The sequence below is a fragment of the Physeter macrocephalus genome, chromosome 6, assembly GCF_002837175.3.
Source record: "Physeter macrocephalus isolate SW-GA chromosome 6, ASM283717v5, whole genome shotgun sequence".
Lineage (NCBI taxonomy): Eukaryota > Metazoa > Chordata > Mammalia > Artiodactyla > Physeteridae > Physeter > Physeter macrocephalus.
This window is the reverse complement of record NC_041219.1, coordinates 74498350-74519419: the sequence shown is the minus strand read 5'-3', so window position 1 is coordinate 74519419 and position 21070 is coordinate 74498350. Positions and strand designations below refer to the sequence as shown.

The 21070-nt window shown below is 45.8% G+C and overlaps 1 protein-coding gene and 1 long non-coding RNA gene across 13 annotated transcripts in view; one reads left to right on the top strand and one right to left on the bottom strand.

The window, feature by feature from the left end:
- The window catches only part of BMAL2 (basic helix-loop-helix ARNT like 2), a 133086-nt gene extending 117112 nt beyond the window's left edge, over positions 1-15974 (bottom strand). For 2 of the 10 annotated variants that reach the window (XM_055085524.1, XM_055085525.1), the window contains exon 1: positions 15862-15974. In XM_055085524.1, coding sequence (XP_054941499.1) covers positions 15862-15892 — 31 coding nt within the window. In that variant the 5' untranslated portion in view covers positions 15893-15974. Of the gene's footprint in view, positions 1-7070; positions 7236-14074; positions 14950-15861 lie in introns of those variants that run through there. The other 8 variants (XM_024128994.3, XM_055085520.1, XM_055085526.1 and 5 more) reach the window with 6 other exon arrangements.
- A 240-nt stretch (positions 15975-16214) lies between these two features.
- The window catches only part of LOC114486478 (uncharacterized), a 15746-nt gene continuing 10890 nt past the window's right edge, over positions 16215-21070 (top strand). For 2 of the 3 annotated variants that reach the window (XR_003680290.1, XR_008617673.1), the window contains exons 1-2: positions 16215-16340; positions 16751-16912. This is a non-coding gene — a long non-coding RNA (uncharacterized lncRNA). Of the gene's footprint in view, positions 16341-16750; positions 16913-20546; positions 20591-21070 lie in introns of all 3 variants that reach the window. The other variant, XR_008617674.1, reaches the window with a different exon arrangement.

The window sequence follows — 21070 nt, the reverse complement described above, 5'->3', positions numbered from 1 at the left end:
CCCAATAAAGGAGGTGGCCGGGGCGTGGGCTCTGGATTGGCTGGTGTGGTATTTGACAAGCGCACTCACAGGGCAAGTTGTTTACTCTCAATGGGCTGATCCGGGGAGGGGCAGTCCCTCCCGAATCAGCAAGGTCCCACACGTCAAAGCATCAGAATACAGAAAATAAAGAACATGGTGAATGCATTTATTTTCCTTAATTTAAAATTATTTGAAAATAAAAATTTTCAAATTTTCTACAATTAACACATACTATTTTTTTAATTTAGAAAAAATAAATACTCCCCCCAAAGTTTTGTGTTATGCACAAGCCTTGGGCATTTCTTTGAAAGGATAAATTTATACCACTATTTGAAGAGTCATGTATGCGGCCCTTCTTATATTGTTTTTTAAACCCAAAGAGCAAATACAGACGGCTGACACCATGAACTTGTTGTTGCTGAAGATATGAGAACATACTGAGCCACCTTCATGGCACATCTTAATGTTTTCCTAAAGAGAAGCGACAGGGAGTTTCTAATCAAATGCACAAGAGTCCAGACTGACCCTTGTCCTAAACTGTGTGTGAAAGAGAGGTCTGTTGGCGAAGTATTTAAGGAAGAGTCAAGAAGAAATTTTCCACAAGCGTTACCTGCCTATAGAGGATTCCCTTTGTTGAGGAGGCAGGGAGAGCAGGTAACTGTTCTGATTTCTGAAAGTGGCGGCCACGCTGGATAACCGATTGAAAGCACCCATCAGGTACCATGTTTAATGCTTTGGAAAGAACTGTGACACCACAGAGTCCATAAAAGGTTGTTGTCTGTGGCAGGGAATAGCCACAGTCTGCCAAAAGCACTGCTTCTTCATGGGGAGTGATGAAGTAACCTGACAACCCGTACTGATTTCTGAGGATTCTCCTAAGGGAAGAACCTCCTGACTGTATGGCCTTCATGGAGCCTAGCTCAAGTTCAGCCCCCATTGCAGTAACACTGGTTCCCACACGTGAGCCGCCCATCACCTCACCGACCGTGGGACTGAACGGCCATGAGGCGAACCAGGCACAGCCAAGAGCACTTCTGTCCAAGCTTCCCCCCCTCACTGTGTGGCTTCGTGTGAGTGGTTTACCCTCTCTGTGGAGTCCTCATCTGTAAAATAGAGGTTATGATACATACTAGAGTTCCCTCGCAGAGCTTTGATAAGGAAAAAAAAAAATGAGATAAATGTTGAAGCCTCTTGGAATCTATGAAGTTTTGCTGGACAGATAGTAGGTAGGACATTTATTACTTCTCTGAATTGGGTATAATGGGCTTATGGCCACGCAAAAGATCTAAACGGATACCGATGTGCGCCTCTCTCTACCCTCACACAAACGGTCAGATTGAATGATGATGTAACTGTTAAAGATGACTGAGGTCCGAGTAAAATTAAGGGGCGGCTACAGAGCTAGATTAAACCAAAAGTATAGTATCAGATAATGCAGATCTCCGCATGAAAATCCTCATATAATTAGTAAACAAGAAATTTCTCCCGCCGCTTCGGAAGAAGGTAACCTGAGACGTTCATCGATAACCAAACACATAATTCAAAACTGTGATCGAGGGCTTCCCTGGTGGCGCAGTGGTTGCGCGTCCGCCTGCCGATGCAGGGGACCCGGGTTCGCGCCCCGGTCTGGGAAGATCCCACATGCCGCGGAGCGGCTGGGCCCGTGAGCCATGGCCGCTGGGCCTGCGCGTCCGGAGCCTGTGCTCCGCAACGGGAGAGGCCACAGCAGAGGGAGGCCCGCATACCACAAAAAAAAAAAAACAGGGCCGCTGGGCCGGCGCGCCCGGAGCCTGTGCTCCGCAACGGGAGAGGCCACAGCAGAGGGAGGCCCGCATACCACAAAAAAAAAAAAAAAACTGTGATCGTTGCTGTGAAAAAAGCAGTACACTGCTCAATATGCAGACCACCAGCAGTGTGATCATTGCACAAGAGCTCTGACTATTGCATTTCACTGCTCAAAATTCAACTGTGGCTCTCCACTGAACTTTTTTTTAATTGAAGTATAGCTGACTTACCATGTTATGTTAGTTTCAGGTGTAGAGCTCCCCGCTGAATTTAAGATGTCGTGAAATACAAAGTCTTTCGGCCTCCCTCGGAGCCGCGTGCCGCTCTCTTACTCGTGACCCAGGCAACAGGCACAAAGCACTAAGTGACAGTCCCCAGTCATGCCACGTTCCTCCCTGGCTCTGCTTCTCCAGGCATGCTTTTGCCTGGAATGCCCTGTTCCCAAATCAGGTTAACATAAACTTACTTGTCCAGACATGTCATCTCCTACAAGAAGCCCTCTCTGACCACGGCCCCCCAAACCTGCCACCTAACTGGGGCCCCTTCTATGTAATCTAGTAGCACCTTGTAATTGATACCATCACTGAGCTGATCCCACTTCACTGTAATTATCTTGTCACTAGTCAGTCTCTCTCACCAGACACAGCTCCTTGAGGGCAGGGACCATGTCTGTATTCCCAGCTTAAAACAATCCCTGACACACCACCCACACTCAGTAATTGAGGAAATGACAGATTATTCAATAACTAGTATTAGGTCAATTCCTTACCTATTTGGAAAATATGAGATCTCTATTTACCAAAATAAATTTGTGCTGGATGAATGAGTTAAATGTAGGAAAATAAAATCATAAAAGTGTAAAGAAAAAAATATGTGACTATTTACATAACCTTAAAGTGAGGACTTTCAAAGTATGAGGCCAAAGGTAAAAACCACAAAAGAAATGATTACATTAAAAAGTTAAAATTTCCACATATCAAAAACCACCATGAAATTAAGACATGGAAAAACCCGGAAAAGGTTTCCCCAAGCCCTTCCCTCCACCCCAATCCCAGGCAAACAGTGACTTGCTTTTAGTTTTTTAACCATTTTTGCATTTTCTAGATTTTATATAAATAGAATCATATGACATACCCTTTTGAGTCTGGCCTCTTTCCCTCATAATGATTTTGAGATTCATCCACGTTGTTGTGCGGTTTTATTGCCAATTTGTTTCCCCTTGGGTGGGTATCATATTCTGTGTATCCACGGAATTCATTTGTTGATGACCATTTGGCTTATTTCCAATTTTTGGCTATTGTAAATAAGGCTGCTTCAAATAGTCATGTACCAGTCTCCGCTTAGACAAATGTTTTCATTTATCTTGGGTAAATACTTAGACATAGAACATGGGTTGCAAGGTAGGTACATGCTTACATTTTGGGGAAACTGCCAAACTGTGTCCCTAAGCGGTTTTGCCATTTCACATTTCCACCAGAAGTGTCTGAGAGTTCCAGCTGCTCCATTCTCACCAACAATTGGCATTGTCAGCCTTTTTAACTTTATCCATTCTAATGAATGGGTTGTGCGATGGATTACATAGTAATCCATGTAATTTTTTGTTTGTTTGTTTGTTTGTTTTGTGGTACGCGGGCCCCTCACTGCCGTGGCCTCTCCCGTTGCGGAGCACAGGCTCCGGACGCGCAGGCTCAGCGGCCATGGCTCACGGGCCCAGCCGCTCCGCGGCATGTGGGATCTTCCCGGACCGGGGCACGAACCCGTGTCCCCTGCATCGGCAGGTGGACCCTCAACCACTGTGCCACCAGGGAAGCCCAATCCATGTTATTTTAAGACGTTTTTATTATTTGAAAAGTTTACTTATTGGAAAGCCAAAAAGTCTCTCTAATTTCTATCCAACATCCCTATGTCTGATAAGTCTAATAAGTTTCAATTCAGTTGCAAGTACTTGCATACTTACTATTGTGCAAGGCACTGCATTAGAAGCTAGAGAGGATGCAGGGATAAGTACGACATGGCATTCACCCTCAAAGAGTTCAGTCAGATAAGTATAGAAATAGTGGAATGGAAGGTATCTTTGGAGAACTCTGGGTCACAGCACTCCAGGCTTCAGGAAGGAGGTGGCATGTCAGATGGCTTGTATATAGTATAGAACCCCTCAAACTTTGGTGGACAACCATAATATCCCACACTTTCATCCTAAATTCTTCTCTCCCCTAAGCCAAACCATGTGATTCTTTCAAACATTACCCATAGGTTGCCTTGTCACTAGCCTGGTTGCTCTCTTCTGAACATACTTTGGCTAAAAATACTTTAATGCGTGGTGTGATCGGAACTCAACATCCAAGAATTGTCACCTCCACAGAGAGGAGAGTAGAACTTTGAATGATAACGTTCTGATTATACTTTCATTATGTATACGACTGCATTAGCTTTTATTTTATACATTGGGCCTTCACTTTAAACTGTTGATTCGGGCTTCCCTGGTGGCACACTGGTTGAGAATCTGCCTGCCGATGCAGGGGACACGGGTTCGAGCCCTGGTCTGGGAAGATCCCACACGCCGCGGAGCAACTGGTGCCGTGAGCCACAACTACTGAGCCTGCGCGTCTGGAGCCCGTACTCCGCAACGAGAGGCCGCGATAGTGAGAGGCCCGCGCACCGCGACGAAGAGGGGCCCCCGCTCGCCGCAACCGGAGAAAGCCCTCGCACAGAAACAAAGACCCAACACAGCCAAAAAATAAATAAATAAATAAATAAAATTTAAACGGTTGATTCATTCATGTAATTTTAGAACCGCAACTGACATTAGAGATGGTCTAGTATAGCTCCTTCTTCTTCCAAGAAAGAAACAAGAGTTCCATAGTTGATTAAGTTCCTTGCCCTTTATCATACGGCCAGACATTGATGGAGGAGGGACTGCTACGTAAGTCTCCTGACTCCCAGGTAGGGATTTTCTGGAGTAAACCCAAATCTGTATTTTCTACGGGCTGCTGTTAAGTCACATCTTTACCATTTCATACATCTGCATTTTGTTTTACACTGAGGTGCTGGCCCTTTTTTTGTTGTTAAGTTTAATCTTCTTTGGTATCACCCTATCAACATCTTTTTGGATTCAGAATCTGTCTACCAGATTGACTAAGCCTCCTTAAAATATGCCATCTGCAAAAGTGACCAGCATGACGTTTACATTTTCAAACCAAATGTCTGGCTGGCGTGTTGAACAACAACAACAAAAAGCCAAAGAGGGAAGAGCAGGGAATTATTCACTGTGACCAAATACAGCATAGACAAAGTGAGAGCTCAAGTCAGAGTCACAGAGGTAGGTAAAAGGTTGACACTAGGGAAGAGATATGAATGGTCAGAGTGGACTCAATCACTCAGCAGACAGGAGAAAGGATCCACTCTGGGGTGGGGAAAGCAGTCTGGGAGTATGACAGTGAACAATGCAAGGGTGTCAGAGAGCCTCAGGGATTAAGCTGCGTTCGCTGCATGGACTGTGTTGGGCCTCCTGGCTTAAAATGGGCCAGAGGGGAACCTGGTTTCCTATACGACACATCCCTGCTACTAGTAAGGAGGGGCCAGGGATCCCCCCAGGCTTGCTCTGTGCAAAGGCATTTGTATTCCAGAGCACGTGTGAGGTAACATGTGGATTTGCTTACATCCTTCCCATCTGACTAGGTACTAAAAATGGCTTTAAAATAAGCAGGTGCCCTGGGTCTCCTGCATGGCATGTGCTAAGGCTCTCCGCGTCTGGTCACGAGGGCGCCGCAGTGTTCAGGGTGGAACACAAACCAATTGCATGGGTGTGAGTGGGAGGAGGAGGATAGGAAATTTATGGCTTCTAAACCTTAGAATGAGCTAAAAAAACGGTTCCCCAGTTTGCAGCAGAACAGGTACGACACAACAGGTAGAAAGGGCATGGGAGGAAAAGAGCTAGCCAAGTCCCCTACTGGCCTAGTCACCTGGTGAGTGGAACCTGTCAGCTGTGGCCCTTGGACATCCTGCATATCGTGCCATCAGTACATACTCATCAAGCTCCTACGAAGCAGACACCGTGCTGTAGGGGCTGAGAATATGATGGTGACCAGAGACCGCTCCTTCATGGAACTGGAAATCTGATCGATCCTCCTGTAATACCTGGGATTCTACCAGGTATTAACCAAAGGCTTGAGTGCTGCTGGTGGTGCGGTGAAATGGAAAAAAAGGACAAATTATCGGGAAAAGGTATCATTCACGCATTTCAATGAATTAAATCTGGAACGTGATCTTAAATGTTAAGGTTCACAGCCCACTCGCTTGCTGTATGACGTTCAATGCCAAAGATGTTATTCCTATAGACTTTTGACGGTTCCTAAGTTCGTTCATTGGTTAACGAGTTGTTTCTCATCTGACAGAGTGGGGAAGTGGAAGATTCTCTTGGCTAATTCTTTATTTACTATTTGATTCAACTACTGTTTGATTGACCTATACTCAAAAGTACTGCCTTTTAAGTATCTGTTTTGATCTGGAAAAAAACAAACAACTTTTGCTCAAAAAGATAAAAATTACTATACAATATAAAACCCTAAAAATATACACCTGATTTTCTTAATTTGCAATAAAAGGCTAAGAGGAGGGAAAGGGAACAAAAGACATTATCCTGTCCAATTCACTCACCTTACAGTTGAGGAAACTGAGGCCCAGAGTGTGAAACAAGATGCCCAGCTGTGTGTTACACTACACTTTCAATAAAAGAAACAGAACTTAAATACAGTAGCCTCTTTCGGAGAAGCAGTTCTCATGCATGTCCCACTCTCCATCACTACAGAAATTCAAAAGCAACAACAAAAACCAAAGCCCTCGATGCCACTGGGGAAGGCAGTCCTCCATCCCACGAGCTTTTAGCAAGCAAGTGGTGGGTAGCACCTTCGGGGGAGGGAGTTACACTACTGCAGTAATATACTGAGGAAAGCGATAAACAGTGGGTCTGGATTGCAGGAAGACATTTTTTTCAAAGATGGAGAGTAGTGAGCTACTTTAATTCTCCAATATAGTCTTGAGAAAAAAACGGATGAGAAGAGATTTTCGGCAGGAACACCAGTTAGGCAGCACTCACTGCGGTAAACCAGACTGGTCAGGAGAGTGATAGAAAAAGGGGATTAAGTCACTACGCTGGGCGAGGTCACAGCTGCTGCTGCTGTCAGCAGCCCCACTTCCACCACCACCACCAATTAAATAATCTTGCGCTGAATCTTTACATGCCAGGCACCGTGACCTTTACGTACCTTATTTCGTACAGTCCTCACAACAGCCCTATGGCGATGGTTTAGCGCACGAGGAAACAGGCTCAGAGGGATGAAGGAACTTGCTGAGACGGTCTTTTTGCCATGTCAGCTTGGCTGGCTCCAGTCCTCAATTCACTCGGTCAGATACGAATCTAAGTGTTGCTGCTGAAGGCATTTTGTAGATGTGATTAAACTCCATAATCAGTTGACATTAATAGGGGTGACTGTCCTAGATTAGGGTCAGGGTTAGAGTAGGCCTAGGGTTATCTAGGGTTATCCTAGACGACATGGGTGGGCCTGATTTAATCAGTTGAGAGGCCTTAAAAACAGAGCTGAGGCCTCCCTGAAGAAGAAACTCTGCCTATGGACAGCTGCTTCGGTCTGTGCCTGAGAGCTCCAGCCTGCCTCTTCTGATGGCCCACCCTACGAATTCCAGGCTTGCTCCCACATTTGCATAAGCCAATTCCTTGTAATAAATCTCTTAATATACATGTCTCCTACTGGTTCAGCTCCTCTGGCTGAACCCTGACTGGTACACATGCCAAAGATCACACAATTCTTAGGTGAAAGAGCTCACATTCCTCCAAAGCCAAAAGTAGGCCAGTATTCCACACCCCCTCCCAACAGAAGTTCAGTTTTAGACTTCAGAACATCACAGAAATGGCACCTCATCCAGGGGTCTAGCAGGCTTTGAAGAAAAGGATAAAAGCTCTGGAGGCCAGTCTGCCTGGGTTCAAATCCTAGTTCTGCTACTTACTATGCAAACTTTACCTTGGGCAATGTACTTAAAATCTCTGTGTCTCAATTTCTTCATCAGAAACATGGAACAATAATAGTACCGACTTTACAGATTTGCTGAAGATTTGTGAATCATACGAATGTCAAGCATTTAGACAACTAGCACATAGTATATCCTCAATAAAGGTTAAGAATTATTCACTCTTTAGAAGAGCCAAAAAGTGACAATGATCTATGCTAAGCTTTTGAAATGGGGCAAAAGGGGGAAGAGAAACACCCATGATGACTATAAGGAAATCGGAGTCATGGAAAACTACGCAGTTATGATGCAGAATATAGTCGGAGTGATATAAGCACCTAAGAATGCTTCCCTGACGAAGACTGTTGCAGAAAAGGCCAATCGTTCAGAGGCATTATAACCTAATCCAGGAATGGCAAAAGCAAGAAAAAGCAGTTCATTCAGAATTTGTTCCACACTGAAACAGAAAATTCCCCTAACCTGGTCCAGGCCTGATTGATCCTCATGCATAAGAATGCAGGGTTCAGCATTTTCAATATCAGCAGGTTTCTCCAAAAGTCACAGAAACATATTTAGATTTTGATGGGCTCCCTCACATCATTGTTACACAGGAAAATACAACGCTTGCAGGTTATGAGTACATAGAAGACACGATGTAGGCGATTATCATGATTAATATTAGTCAGGTATGATTTGATATGCAAAATTCGATACCTAACCTACAAAAGATATCATGGTTCCTCACATCTAAAGTATCAACAAAGTAAGACACCTTCGGTTAACTTTGGGAAAAAAAATTTTGTCAGTGTTCACAAAAATATTTGTCTATCTTTTCACCCAATGGTGATTATTCTAGAAAGAAGAAGACCCTTTAAAAGGGGGTGGGGGGGAGAAGCACTGCCACTGAAACAGGAAAACGCTGAAGTCCTAAAACCGAAACACAATATGAGTTTTAAAAGTAATAAAACCCAACATGACATTTATGACTTTAATATTATCTATGGATAGCATACCATAGTTATAATGATGATCAGAATCTAAAGCTGCCTTCGGGCTCTTCCTAAACAAATAGCTAACAAAAAATTATTTTAAAACCTCTTGATAAAGAATTCGGCCTAGATGTCTTCTAAAATTTGAGGTGTGAATTCGAACGTCCTTCTAAGATCAGGCTGCTTGGTTTGCGACCACATGTCCCAGAGGTGGCAATGGTTACTGCTGCTGAAAGGAACTGACAAGCCAAAAGCTCTAGCTGAACTCAAGTTGAAAAGTAAAGAAAAGAGAATTGTCCTAAAGAAACCACTAGCCCCAGGATGCCTGGAAGATTGAGTCTGGTCTCTCTTTTCTAGGTCAGTGTTGTTGCCTGGATGACTCATTCCGGAAGAGATGGCCTCCCTACAAAGCAATATGGTTTGTCTCCCTGGTAGTGTAAGCACTGCCTACCTTTGGGTACCACGTAACTCAGAGAGGAAATCCAATACTCCAACCAGGGAGCTGGGAAGAAAGACAAATGTAGAGCCGGAGATTGCCTTCAATTTTTTCAGTAAAAACTATTCTCTAGATTTTGACAACACAATTACTAATCTTCACTATCTTCTATGCCTTTAAACATATATTGATCTCTGCTGTGAAAAGCATTCAATTTCAGTTCTGCTCATGGCATGCTGATCTCTCTTTTACAATCTGTATTTCTATAAAATACATATGGCTTTGGTACCGTCAGGCTCAACAACAATCTCTTCTCCCTATATTCTCCTCTCCTAAGAAAAAAAGATGCAGAGGTATGTTGATACATATATAAGAGCTTCTGCTTTCAAGTAACTTCTAAGCCAGAGATCCTCTGCACGGTGTCTGAATCAAAATAAGAACGTCTTCTGATGTTATCACACACAGGTGTTTCCAGGAGTGCTCTTTTCACATTAGGACCATGTTCTGACTTGCATGGCAATGGACTCCTTTTGGTTTATAAACCTTCACTGTTTGTTTTGGAAGTCACGGTTGAGAGCCTGGTGCAGCCCTGTCCCGTGCAGCTGCATGGGAAGGGTCTGAGAGCAGGCCAGGAGCACATGTCCATAGGAGGGGCACGTCAGTGATGGGGACAGTGGACCAATATAGGTCATTACATTGAACAGATGATGGAAGTCCAGAAACCTGCTTCTCAACTGGCTGCAATGGGAATAAATGAAATAGCACTAGTGATGCTTTTCAGAAGAAAGAATGTGAAATGGATTTAAAGATACAAGCAGCTACTTTTTTTCAGGGAAAAGAGTGAGAGAAAGTAGTGTCCCAGGTGCACTTGGAGTGAACGCTAAGACCGTACAACTAATCATCTGCCAAGAATCAGGACCTCTGATTTTTTTTCTTTCTGATCAGAAATATGCCACAAGTAGACTTTCAGGGTGATACAAAAGCTCTCTTGCTGGCCAGGGACCAAAAAGAAGATGCATGGATCTTTCCTTTTGGAGAGAAGGCAAATCACCAGCCTGTAACTCAGGCTTTCTGTGTTAACTGTCCTGCCGCATCATAAGCATGGGAGGGGAAGCCCTCGGTGGCACTAACAAGACAACGACAGGTCAGTTCTTCCTTTTCCCTTTTCCTGGCCAGACCCAAAGGATCTTAGCATCAGTTTTTCCAAGCACATCACTGACAATTTTCCATATCCATGCCTAGTCTCTGTCCTGGATGACCCTCTTCTGGGCTGCCTCCACAACAGTTATCTAGTCATCAATACTAAACTTGACCTCTTCTCTAAAAGCCTTCTCTGAGTCCCTCCCCCACAAACTAGATATACTTTTTCCCAACTTTGGGTGAGGAGGCTTACTCCTAGCAGTTTAAACTATAGATTTTGCTCGGGTCTATCTTATACGACACATCAGGCTTTTCACCTTGCCTAATACATCTTAACCCTTTTGCTTGCCTTATCCATTTCTTTATCTCTGTTTGCCTAGAACAGTAGTAAGTATGTACTGAATGGATACTTTATGAATGAACCAGCCCTGCCTGTACCTCAAACCAATATTCACTTGAAATCGATAAAACTTGATTAGGTACTTAATAGGTACAAGGAGTTGAAGATTGTAATGATAATCAAGAACCAACCCTGCTCTCCTAGGGATGTGCCACCCAAGGATGGAGCTAAGATGCGTAAAGCAGGCACAAATGTTCTCATAGGCACACCAAAATCTACAGTGTGGAAATAGAAGGGGAGACTCATTTCCATCTAGGGATGGGGTAAGTTCTGGGAAGGGTTCATGAAAAGAAGAAGAAAAATCATTTGTTGAACTTCAGATTTCACTAAATAGTTTGGAATCATCCCATTTAATTCACCATAACTCTCCAAGTTAGGTAATTTTTTAACCCCCATTTTATAGATGAGGAAACTGGGGCTCAGAGAAGTTAAATAATTTGGCTGAGGTCACATAGCTAGTATATAAACTCGCACTCACATTCCCAATGGCCTGGCTCCAAAGCTTGTGCTGATTTTCCTACACCAGATCCTCTGCTCCACAGGCAGATGAAACATAGTGATTCCTGAGCTCGGCCTTCAAGACTCCTACAGGCCCATGTGGAGGGAGGGCAAGACAGTCCAGGAGCAGCGAACAGCCTAAGCAGAGGCCTGGACGTGGGACCGTTTAAACCGTATGGGGAAAGGCACATAACTGAGTCTAGTATGTGTAAGGGAGACACAGTGGAGATGTTTTGGAAGAGAAAGTCGATGGATGCTTCTCTACTTTCCCTGTAATAGGCTCAGAATATACAGTAAAGCATACTTCTTACCTAAGTAAAAATATTAATAAAATATTGTAAGTAAAACATTTGGAATGTATTGGAAATTGCTGTTTTATAGCAATCATCTTGACCCTCAATTGTAAGTATCCTATCATGCAAACCATGTTGAGAGGAAGAATGAGTCTCTCTCTATCCTTTTCCTTCAGTCTTCTTTGTTTTTCTCTCTCTGTAAAGATACTACCTAGAGATTTAAATCATAAGATTAAAGACTAGAGAAACGAAATACCGGTAATTTACTTAGATAAATGACAAATTTCTTATCATGCCAACCAACATTTAAGTATTTTCAAATGAGAATTTTAACATTATATAACTGGACTGATTTAAATACTTTAACTAGTTTTAAAATATTTTAAGGTTAAAAATTGGAGGCTGGGTAAACGAGATATTATAGCCTAAAGTGATATAACACTACGTGTCAGAGACCAGTAAATGTGACTTCACCCGAGTAAGAGAAGAAAACAGGGTGGGGCGCGTGCACAGCCAAGCGCTTCAGAAATCAGCAGTAACTATCCAGAAACACTACGCACTACTGCAAAGAACATCTTTCACCTGGGGTCGCAGCTCCACTAAGAGCTTCAATTGTAGGTTCTTCTAAGTTCTCAGAGCCTCCTGCCACCCGGAAGGAGAGAGGCATTGGGTGAAGCAGCGGGTACAGAAGGGCTGAGATTTGGGGGGAGCCATTCCATACAGCAGACTTGCAAAAACCAGAGCAAGAAATCACTGTCTCAAAGCAAAGGCAGATGGCTCAGGTACGCTTGTCTCCTGCGGGGCACCTGCCTCACTGAGCCCCTGGTGGTGCTGATGCTGACCCAGATCCCGGGCACCTGCGTCACTCAGCTGTCGTGGTGGAAAACTGGAGGTCTTCAGCTCAATGGGGCAACTGAAATCAGGGCTATAGAATGAAATGTCATTTCATTGTTTACGATGTCCTGAACATTATGTAAAGGGAGAGGTTTCGAAAGGATGCTCTAATCAATGTTCATTGCACAGAAAAAGATCATGCTTTTTAGAACCAGGAAGTCTTTCCACAAGGAAAAAAGTACGCTGAAATCACAGTATTTACGAATATTTTGGCTTTCCCATCTATTTTAAACATTAAATTTCTTTTTTTTTTTTCCTGGAGTCAAACTTTGATGGGTGGCAGTCCCTACCCTCCCTTCCTTCTCTCCCCCATCTCTCCTCACCTCCATCCCTCCTCAGCCCTCCCCCCTTTCCCCCAGTGCTCCTTTTCTTTACTTCCCCATCCCCTCCTCCACCTCCTTCTCCCTCATCTCTTCCCGCTCTGTCCTCCCCTTTACACCCTTTCTCCCCGGCTACTTCCCTAACTCTCTCTCCTCCTCTCTCTTTCCTCCACCCCTCCTCTCCTCATTCTTCCTCCTCCTTCTCTCTTTTCCTCTCTCTTTCCTTACCCTAAAACATGTGAAAAGTAATTTTAGTCCATCCTGGTTTATCTTGAGTAATGCACGTCAGGCTGAAACTCTGCCTAAGGATCTAGGCCAGGAAAAGTAGTTTATGCACAGTTGATTAGGACATGACTTTTGATGTCAAGAATGACAAAAATGAACTTAAGCCACTATAACTGCAGAAGTGCACAAAAATGAACTTACGCCACTATAACTACACCTCAAAAGAGGTGGGTCTGATAACGTCACAGGTGAGAACATGGGACGGTAAAAGATGGGGGTGGAGGGAAGGGAAGGTGAGAAAGCTGCCCCTCAGATGCCTAGACCGAAGAGCAAGGCTGGCAGTCAGTCGTGGGAAATGTGCTGCTCCCCCAAGACTGCCCGCTTCCTAACTCCAAGGATTCTGGAATCAGTTACCAGGAGGACGCCCAGGCACTTGACAGCTTGCTTAATCTTGGTGTTTACCATAAGCCTGTCAAAAACAAGTGAGCAGGCAATTATGTACCAGCTGATTTTGGGTGGCCATCTTCAAAACCAGGCCCCCAGTTTTTTCAGCAGTGGAGCCAAACCACGGGGAGGTTTCTGCATACACCAGTCTTAGATTTTTTTTTTCTTTTTTTGGCCCCGCTGCACAGCACGCAGGATCTTAGTTCCCTGACCAGGGACTGAACCCGTGGCCCCTGCAGGGGAAGGGCAGAGCCCTAACCACCAGACCTCCAGGGAATTCCCAGATTTTTATTTTACCGTGAGGGCCTGAATGTCAAATTGCCTAGGAAAAAGGAATCTGCAAGGATTTTGTGCCAGGGAAGACAACCATGGCCCTGGATTCTGACATAGAGAATTCTGTTTTGTTTTCGATTTTTTTCTCCAGGAATGGGAGAACTTGTAACAGTATTTTTTTTCTCCCTCTTCAGATAAAGAGGGCGTCTGGAAGTGAGCACATTGCTCATCAACCATCCAGCCAGACAGGAAAGAAAGGAGAGCAGCCCAGGCAGTAGTCGCAGATTTTAACTTCAGGTTTGTCAATTTCTGGCTACAGCCTCAAGTTTTCTCACCTCATCTATGAAAGGGAGATAATATCTCCTACATCACAGGGCTGCTGTGAGGCCACAGAAGGTCTCCCTCATGAAATGCCTGGTACATAATAGGACCTCAATAAATGCTGGCCCATCCGGCCCCCAGGGAAACTTTGCTCCTCTTACCTAAGAAAGATTAGTGTTGATCACTCCCAAGTTAACATCTGGTATTCAGCTAAATATCAGTAAACTTTGTCCAAATACTTGTCATAAGACTTACCTGGTGAAAGCCCTGTTTTGAATTGGTAGGTATATTTTCACATCTCTCTTTTTCAGAAAAGCCCAAATATTCTTTCAATTTGGCCAATTTTAGCTTGTGTGCAACAACACTTTCTTAACAGACTAAACGAGATTCATTACTTTCACAAAGCAAATTGAAGCTGTAAATTAATAACTATATTAAGCTAATATTTACGGCGTACTTACTATTTCCCAAGAACTGAGCTAAGCACTTTACAGGTATTTAAATATATTCATATCTCATTTAATCATCACAATCCTGTAAGACAGATACTATAATTATCCCCATTTTACAGATGAAGAAACTAAGGCTAAATAGCAATAACTTAACCCAGGTGACAGAGTAAAGGGCAGAGTTCAGTCACAGCCAGAGCAGAGAGGATGTCTGAGCTTAAAACGATGCATACTGCCTTCTCTTTTCAAACCAGTTCTTACTCACATCTTCATATCGTCCAGAAAGACTTCAAATATTCACATGACAGAATTTTAGAAATCTCCCCATGATCCAAATCCCCACAACTGTATTAGATTTTTCAAAAGCACCTCTTCTCATCATGCTGTATTTCAGAGAAGTATCTACACTCATCACAATATTCCAAAAGGAAAGTGGAGATTTAATAAACTGCTTCCCTGAACTTCTCTCTGCCAGTCTTCCTTTAGTTATTTTTATGTTTTTTTTTCCTGCCTCCTGTTCGTCTTAAGTAACAAATATTTTATGATCAGCCCATAATTATGAGTAGTCATACGGAAGAGACCGCCAGTGAATACCAGAGAGAGGAAAAAGACGTAGCAACGCTTCCAGCTCAAATCACAAAAACTCCAAAGAAATATAAAACGAAACAAAGCAATTCCACTGATGGCTTTCCTAAAGCTGTAGTGGCACAAGAGCCGCCTCTCGCTGACAGAGAGCTGTTGCGGTGCAATCTGTGGTTTTCGAGAGTAAGAAGTGCGGGGAGCCCTGCCTCCCCGCGCTCGTCTGCCGCTGGGCAGTTTTTGAAGAAGGGAACAGAAGTGAGTATTTCCAGTTCGGAGGGGATGGGCTCGCAGAGCCCGAGCTCCTTTAATGGCTGCTGGCAACTGGTTTATACACGGGAAAAACGAAATCTAAGACGTCCGCACAGCATTCCCTGCAGACGGCGAAGTGAACGCCCAGTGGTGGGCGGGGGCAGGCTGCTCGCCATCACAGGGTGCATGGTCCCTCGCCAGCTCACCTTCGCCGACACGTCCGGCCCGGGGCCAAGAAACTGGGCTGCTGGCAGTCCGAAAGCCGGCGGCGATCGCGGGCGTCACTCCCCGCCTCCCGCTCTCGGGGAGGATGCGCGGGGTGACGCACCGCACCTGTACCGCAAGGGACGACCTTGGCCCCGGGGCCCATTGCACGCGATGCCGGGCCGGAGGACAACCCCCCCGCAAAGTGCGCCCACCTGGCGTCGCCGTGCCGGCCGCTCGCCCCCCAGCCCGGCCCGGGCGCCCCTAGCGCATCGGGCGCCGCTCCAGCAGCTGGAGCCACGCGCCCGCAGCCTCACCTCTCGCCGCCTCCTCCTCTTCCGTTGCCATCGCAGGAGCCACCCGGCCGGCTCCGCAGCCCCGGGGCCGGCAGCATGGAGAGCCCCGGGCTCGCCCTGCGCCGGCCCAGGCGGCGGTCGCGGGGTGAGGGCGCGGGCACACGCGGGGCTCTGCCCGGTGCCGCGGCGGCCGCCACTGCAGCCCCCGGGCGCGCGGCCAGCGGAGGCCGCGGAACGTGCGGCGCGGATGAGCCCGCCCGCTGGGGTCTGGGCGCCGCCGGACCGGGGGCGGGAGAAAGGGACGGCGCGCAGGGCGGAGCCACGGCGGCCCCGCCCCGCCCCGCCGACCCCTGCGGCAGGAGGCAAAGTGCGTAGAGGCCCGCGGCAAACCCTTGAGGCTTTCTGGAAACCGGCCTCTTTAAAACAGGTTTCCCCCATCACTTTCAGACCAGTCGTCTGCCTGTTCCGGAGGTTGGAGTTGTTTCCCTTGGGGGGAAAAGGTAAAGGATGGATGCAGATCATTGCGTGGCGGGGGTTACGGGGCCGAGGGCGTAGGGGTGCGTGGGATGGGGTTCCGGGGGGAGCTGGAAGGAGGACTTCTCCGGCCCCTTCTCTTTTCTGCCGTGGAAGGGCTTAGCTGCAGAGACGAGGGTACGATGACAGAGAGGGGTCACCGAGGAAGCCCTTTGGGATACTGCAACGGTTGTTGGGTGAATCCAGAAGCAAGATTCTTTGCGGATCACTTGACAGCCCCTCCTCATATGCCGAATACGCTGGTTCGCTCCCCGCCCACGGGACCCTAGGGTTACTTGGTCACAGTTTGTCTAGTAGAGGTAGTGGAGAAAAGGAACGGCAGAGAAAACACCAAAGCTTTGCATCAACCGGCTAAATCTATTCATCTTCCTACCAGGACTCTTCATTACAGCGTAGAAACTAGCTGCTTTTTGTGTCCTGAGGGCTACTTAGGACCGAACCTGGCGGGGGCGTTGCACGCGTGTTCCCGACGGAAATAGGCAAGACCCGGAGAAACGGTTGCGCGTAAGGGGAGCACGAGGACTTTATCCTGCTGGAGGTGAAAGGAGAAGCTGCTCTCAGTAACACACACCAAGACACATCCCTAATCAAAACCATTCGCCTTGGGGGCTTTCCTGGTGGCGCAGTGGTTGCGCGTCCGCCTGCCGATGCAGGGAAGCCGGGTTCGCGCCCCGGTCTGGGGGGATCCCACGTGCCGCGGAGTGGCTGGGCCCGTGGGCCATGGCCGCTGGGCCTGCGCGTCCGGAGCCTGTGCTCCGCGACGGGAGAGGCCGCAGCGGAGGGAGGCCAGCATACCACAAAAAAAAAAAAAAAAAAAAAAAAAAAAACCATTCGCCTTGAAACATCCCAGCCCTAGCCTTGACTTGGAACTCTACCCCAACTGCACCAACACCAACGTATGTTGTCAGCTCAGAAAATAACATTCCACACAGACCCTGGCAGATACTCTTGCAATCTGGCCTAGGTTTCCCTGAACGCGTTCAAACCCTGGCTTTCCAGACAAGTGTACACCGTTCGGAGGTGGTTTTCCAAGATTGGGAGGCTAAGGGGACATTCTTAGACCCACATATGTTCAGTGCCACCTTAATGGTGAAGTGGAATTGCTAGGATCCTGGTTACAATGTACAGTACAGACTGTGTATACAATCTTGCTTACAAAGCATTTTTCCCTTTATCATCTCATGTGAGCCTCACAACAACCTTTGTGAGGTGGTTGAACACCTATAATTCTTGTCTTCTCAGTAGGCAAACAGAGGTTCAGAAATGAGTATTTTGGCCAGGATCACTCAGTAGATGGTAGAAGCCAGATGGTAAAAGTCAGATCTCCTTAGGAGTTCCTAGTGGCATTATAAGCTTGCCGGTGAATCACTGCAGTCCTCATTTCTTAGAAATGATGATTCACTTCCACCAAAACCTGAGAGCAAAAGAATCCGGAACCTAAACATGACAGCAGGAAGCATAACACACAAGGGGAACAGACCCACCGGATTCCTTGGGGCAAATCAGTCTCATAGTTGTTTGTTGGGCTTTTTGGCGGTACGCGGGCCTCTCACCGTTGTGGCCTCTCCCGTTGCGGAGCACAGGCTCCGGACGCGCAGGCTCAGCGGCCGTGGCTCACGGGCCCAGCCGCTCCGCGGCATGTGGGATCCTCCCGGACCGGGGCACGAACCCATGTCCCCTGCATCGGCAGGTGGACTCTCAACCACTGCGCCACCAGGGAAGCCCCATTCTCATAGTTTAACGTGTGTTCCCCCAACTGTTCAAGTTTAAATTCTACTTTCTAGTTTTTCCTTATGCTCTGGAGCTTTACATTCTAAGGCATGATTTTCTTTTTTCTTTTTTCTTTTCCAAGAGTGGTTATATGATACCTCCTAGGATAAGGCAGAAATAGACAGTCACACAATATCTTGACAGATGGATAGGAAATTCATCTCTCATTTCCAACTATTGGTCTTCTTATATTTTCTCCTTGGGCAAAATGTAAGAAAAGTGATTTGGAACATAACTTGTAGACTGCATGGTATAGTTTCTTCTGGTCAATGTGGTTTCCTTGCCAAAGGCCCAGGAATAGGTTTGCTCTTTAGGAATTATTGCTAATCCTAGGGGGAACTTAAGTTTGTTCAGTAATTTGCTTCACTGCCAAGTACTCAGGCAAGAACAGGACTGGCATTAGGAACCACTGTCTCACACACTATAAATTCCTATTCTTGTCAGCCTCCTGCTGGGATTGTAACAATGTAGTTTAGTTTGGGGGACCCTTTAAGTTCACTTAGATATTTCTGTTGGTCCAGGACAAAAAACAAATCCACCTGCTTCACAGTGTAGTTAAATTGAAGACACCATTTCCAGTGATGCATAAAAGTAAGTAACTACCCATTAATGAGCTCCCAAGTGACTGAGGAAATAAATTATTACTATTTAAAACTACCCTTTCTTCCCCATCACTCTGCCACCCCCGGCATTTTATGGAGGGTGACTACTGGGGAAGATTCTTGGATTTGCTGAGCAGGTTGATGAGAGGGAGTGGCTAGGAGCAACAGGGGTGCCAAATGTGCCTAGAGGGATAGATGGGCCTCTAGCGGGCTTCTGGAATGGGAAAGATTGGCTTGGCCTTGGCCCGTGGAGGGGAGAGGCAGAGAAGGTAATTGCAGGAGGGTATGCTCACGAGACAGAGGAAAAGAGGTGGTGGCAGCTGCCACAGGGAGGGAAATCGGAGAAAGATTTTTTAAAAGGGTATTTAGGGAGCTTCACTGTGTAATGCAAACTTTCTTACATTAGTTCCCTGGAAAATAACAACTTTAGCAAGAGATACATTCCTTTTCAATGCTTTTGGAGTTATGTTTTTATTAAAAGTGAAAACATTTTGAGATTGGCCTTAGAGGGAAAGAAGGGCCGCCCACAAAATGCAGTTATTTATTGATTCATTTGTTCACAAATGCTTGTAGAGCACCTACACTGTGCCAGGCATGACTGTAGGGGCTGACTGCTGTACGTCACCGACTGGGCATCCGTTACTTCATATAGATGTTCTCACAACAATCGATGAGGCAGGTATTATTTCATTTTAGAAAAGTCCAGCCAGTGCCCTTTTTCCTTGAGCTCAGTAGTTCCCCAATTTGGATTGAGACAGTGCAGAAGTTCAGACCCACCCCAGAAACTCTGATTCAGTAGGTCTGGGGTGAGACACACTAAATCCTTATTTCAAATACACACCCTAGTTGATTTTGAAATAGTTGCTCTGAGCACTTTACTTCAGGAAATATTGCTTCAACTTGTCAAAAATGAATTTTCTTAAGGCTAGGTTGTCGCAAGGGATAAGTTGTGTATTTCTACAAAAGCCAGAGGACAGAAGTAGTGATAAACTAAACTTTCTAGAAAAATACAGGGAGAACAATACTTAGGACAAGAGGGGATAGTTGTGCGGACATCTCTATATATGGACTTTCCCCTTAGAGATTATGTATTTGTGTATATATGTGTCAAAAGCTAAACTAATTTTTACTTCTGCAGGTTTTGGACACTCTTACAGTAAGTATGGTGTCCCAGGTCCGCCTCAATCCTCCTCATATTGTACAGAACTGTACAGGAGGGTTTTTCAAGTTCTGCTCATGACTGTCTTACCCAAGAGGACAGGAAAGGCAAAGGACAATTTCCCTTCCCTGTTACGGATTTCTCCCTTTGACAGACTTAAAAGTCAGCCTATGTTTAAGGGTTTGATAAGGAATGTAAGTTCAGAGATAACTTTGCAATGGTTAGCACAGTCTCCAGAGAAATGTCTTGCTTTCCATTCATCAAAGCCCATCTTCTCAAGTGAGAGAAAGCCGTTGAACCAACAGTGATTAGGCCCACCCTTGGCTGGATCTTGAAGGGAAGTAAGTCGGTGAGGATCCCTAATACTGATACAACAGCTCTGGGGGAGATGGACCAATGAGGAGATGAATAGCAGCTGGCAGGGATGGCAATAGCACTAAAAAGACCAAGCCCTGATCACTGGGCCAAACGTCCATTGTTTGAATGATGTCCAGAGACCCACCCGTACTCCTGGTTCTCTGAAGGACAAGAAACCTGGGGTCCCGGTAGCTGAGCCATGGTCTAGCACAGTGGTATTCAGTATTCCCATTTTAGATGGGTCAAGAAACAAGTTAATGGACCAGCCTTCTGTTTATACATAGGCAGAGGCAGAACCAGCAACAAAATCCAGATGCAGTGACTCCAGGTAAGAACCATTGCTATAAACCTGTGTGGCACCCTTTTGAGTATCTTGGAGGTTAACTCCAATTTGGGTCTGGTATCCCATAGCCCTGTGCTTTAGGGGAGCCTCACGCTGGCACCTGGGATGTGAATCCTGATTAGTTTTAAATCAGTCACCAGGCCAGGTACTGTTGTAGGAGGGGATGGATGACATAATCTTGGCCAACAAAATGTGTGTGTGTGTGGGGGGGGTACTTTGCTTAGAATGCTTCTGGAAAAGATTTCTCTTGCTCTTAAAAAGAGGATGAACAATCAGTAGTTTCTCTTTTTAAAGACTTGTGTGAGGATTTGATGCTTAGGCTCCCTGTGGCCATCTAGCCCCTCTAAGAAAACAAGACCAAGGACATCCAACACAATGAGGATGACAAAGTAGAAAAATGAAAATAACTTATATTCTTTTTTTTTTTTTTTTTTTGTGGTACGCGGGCCTCCCTCTGTTGTGGCC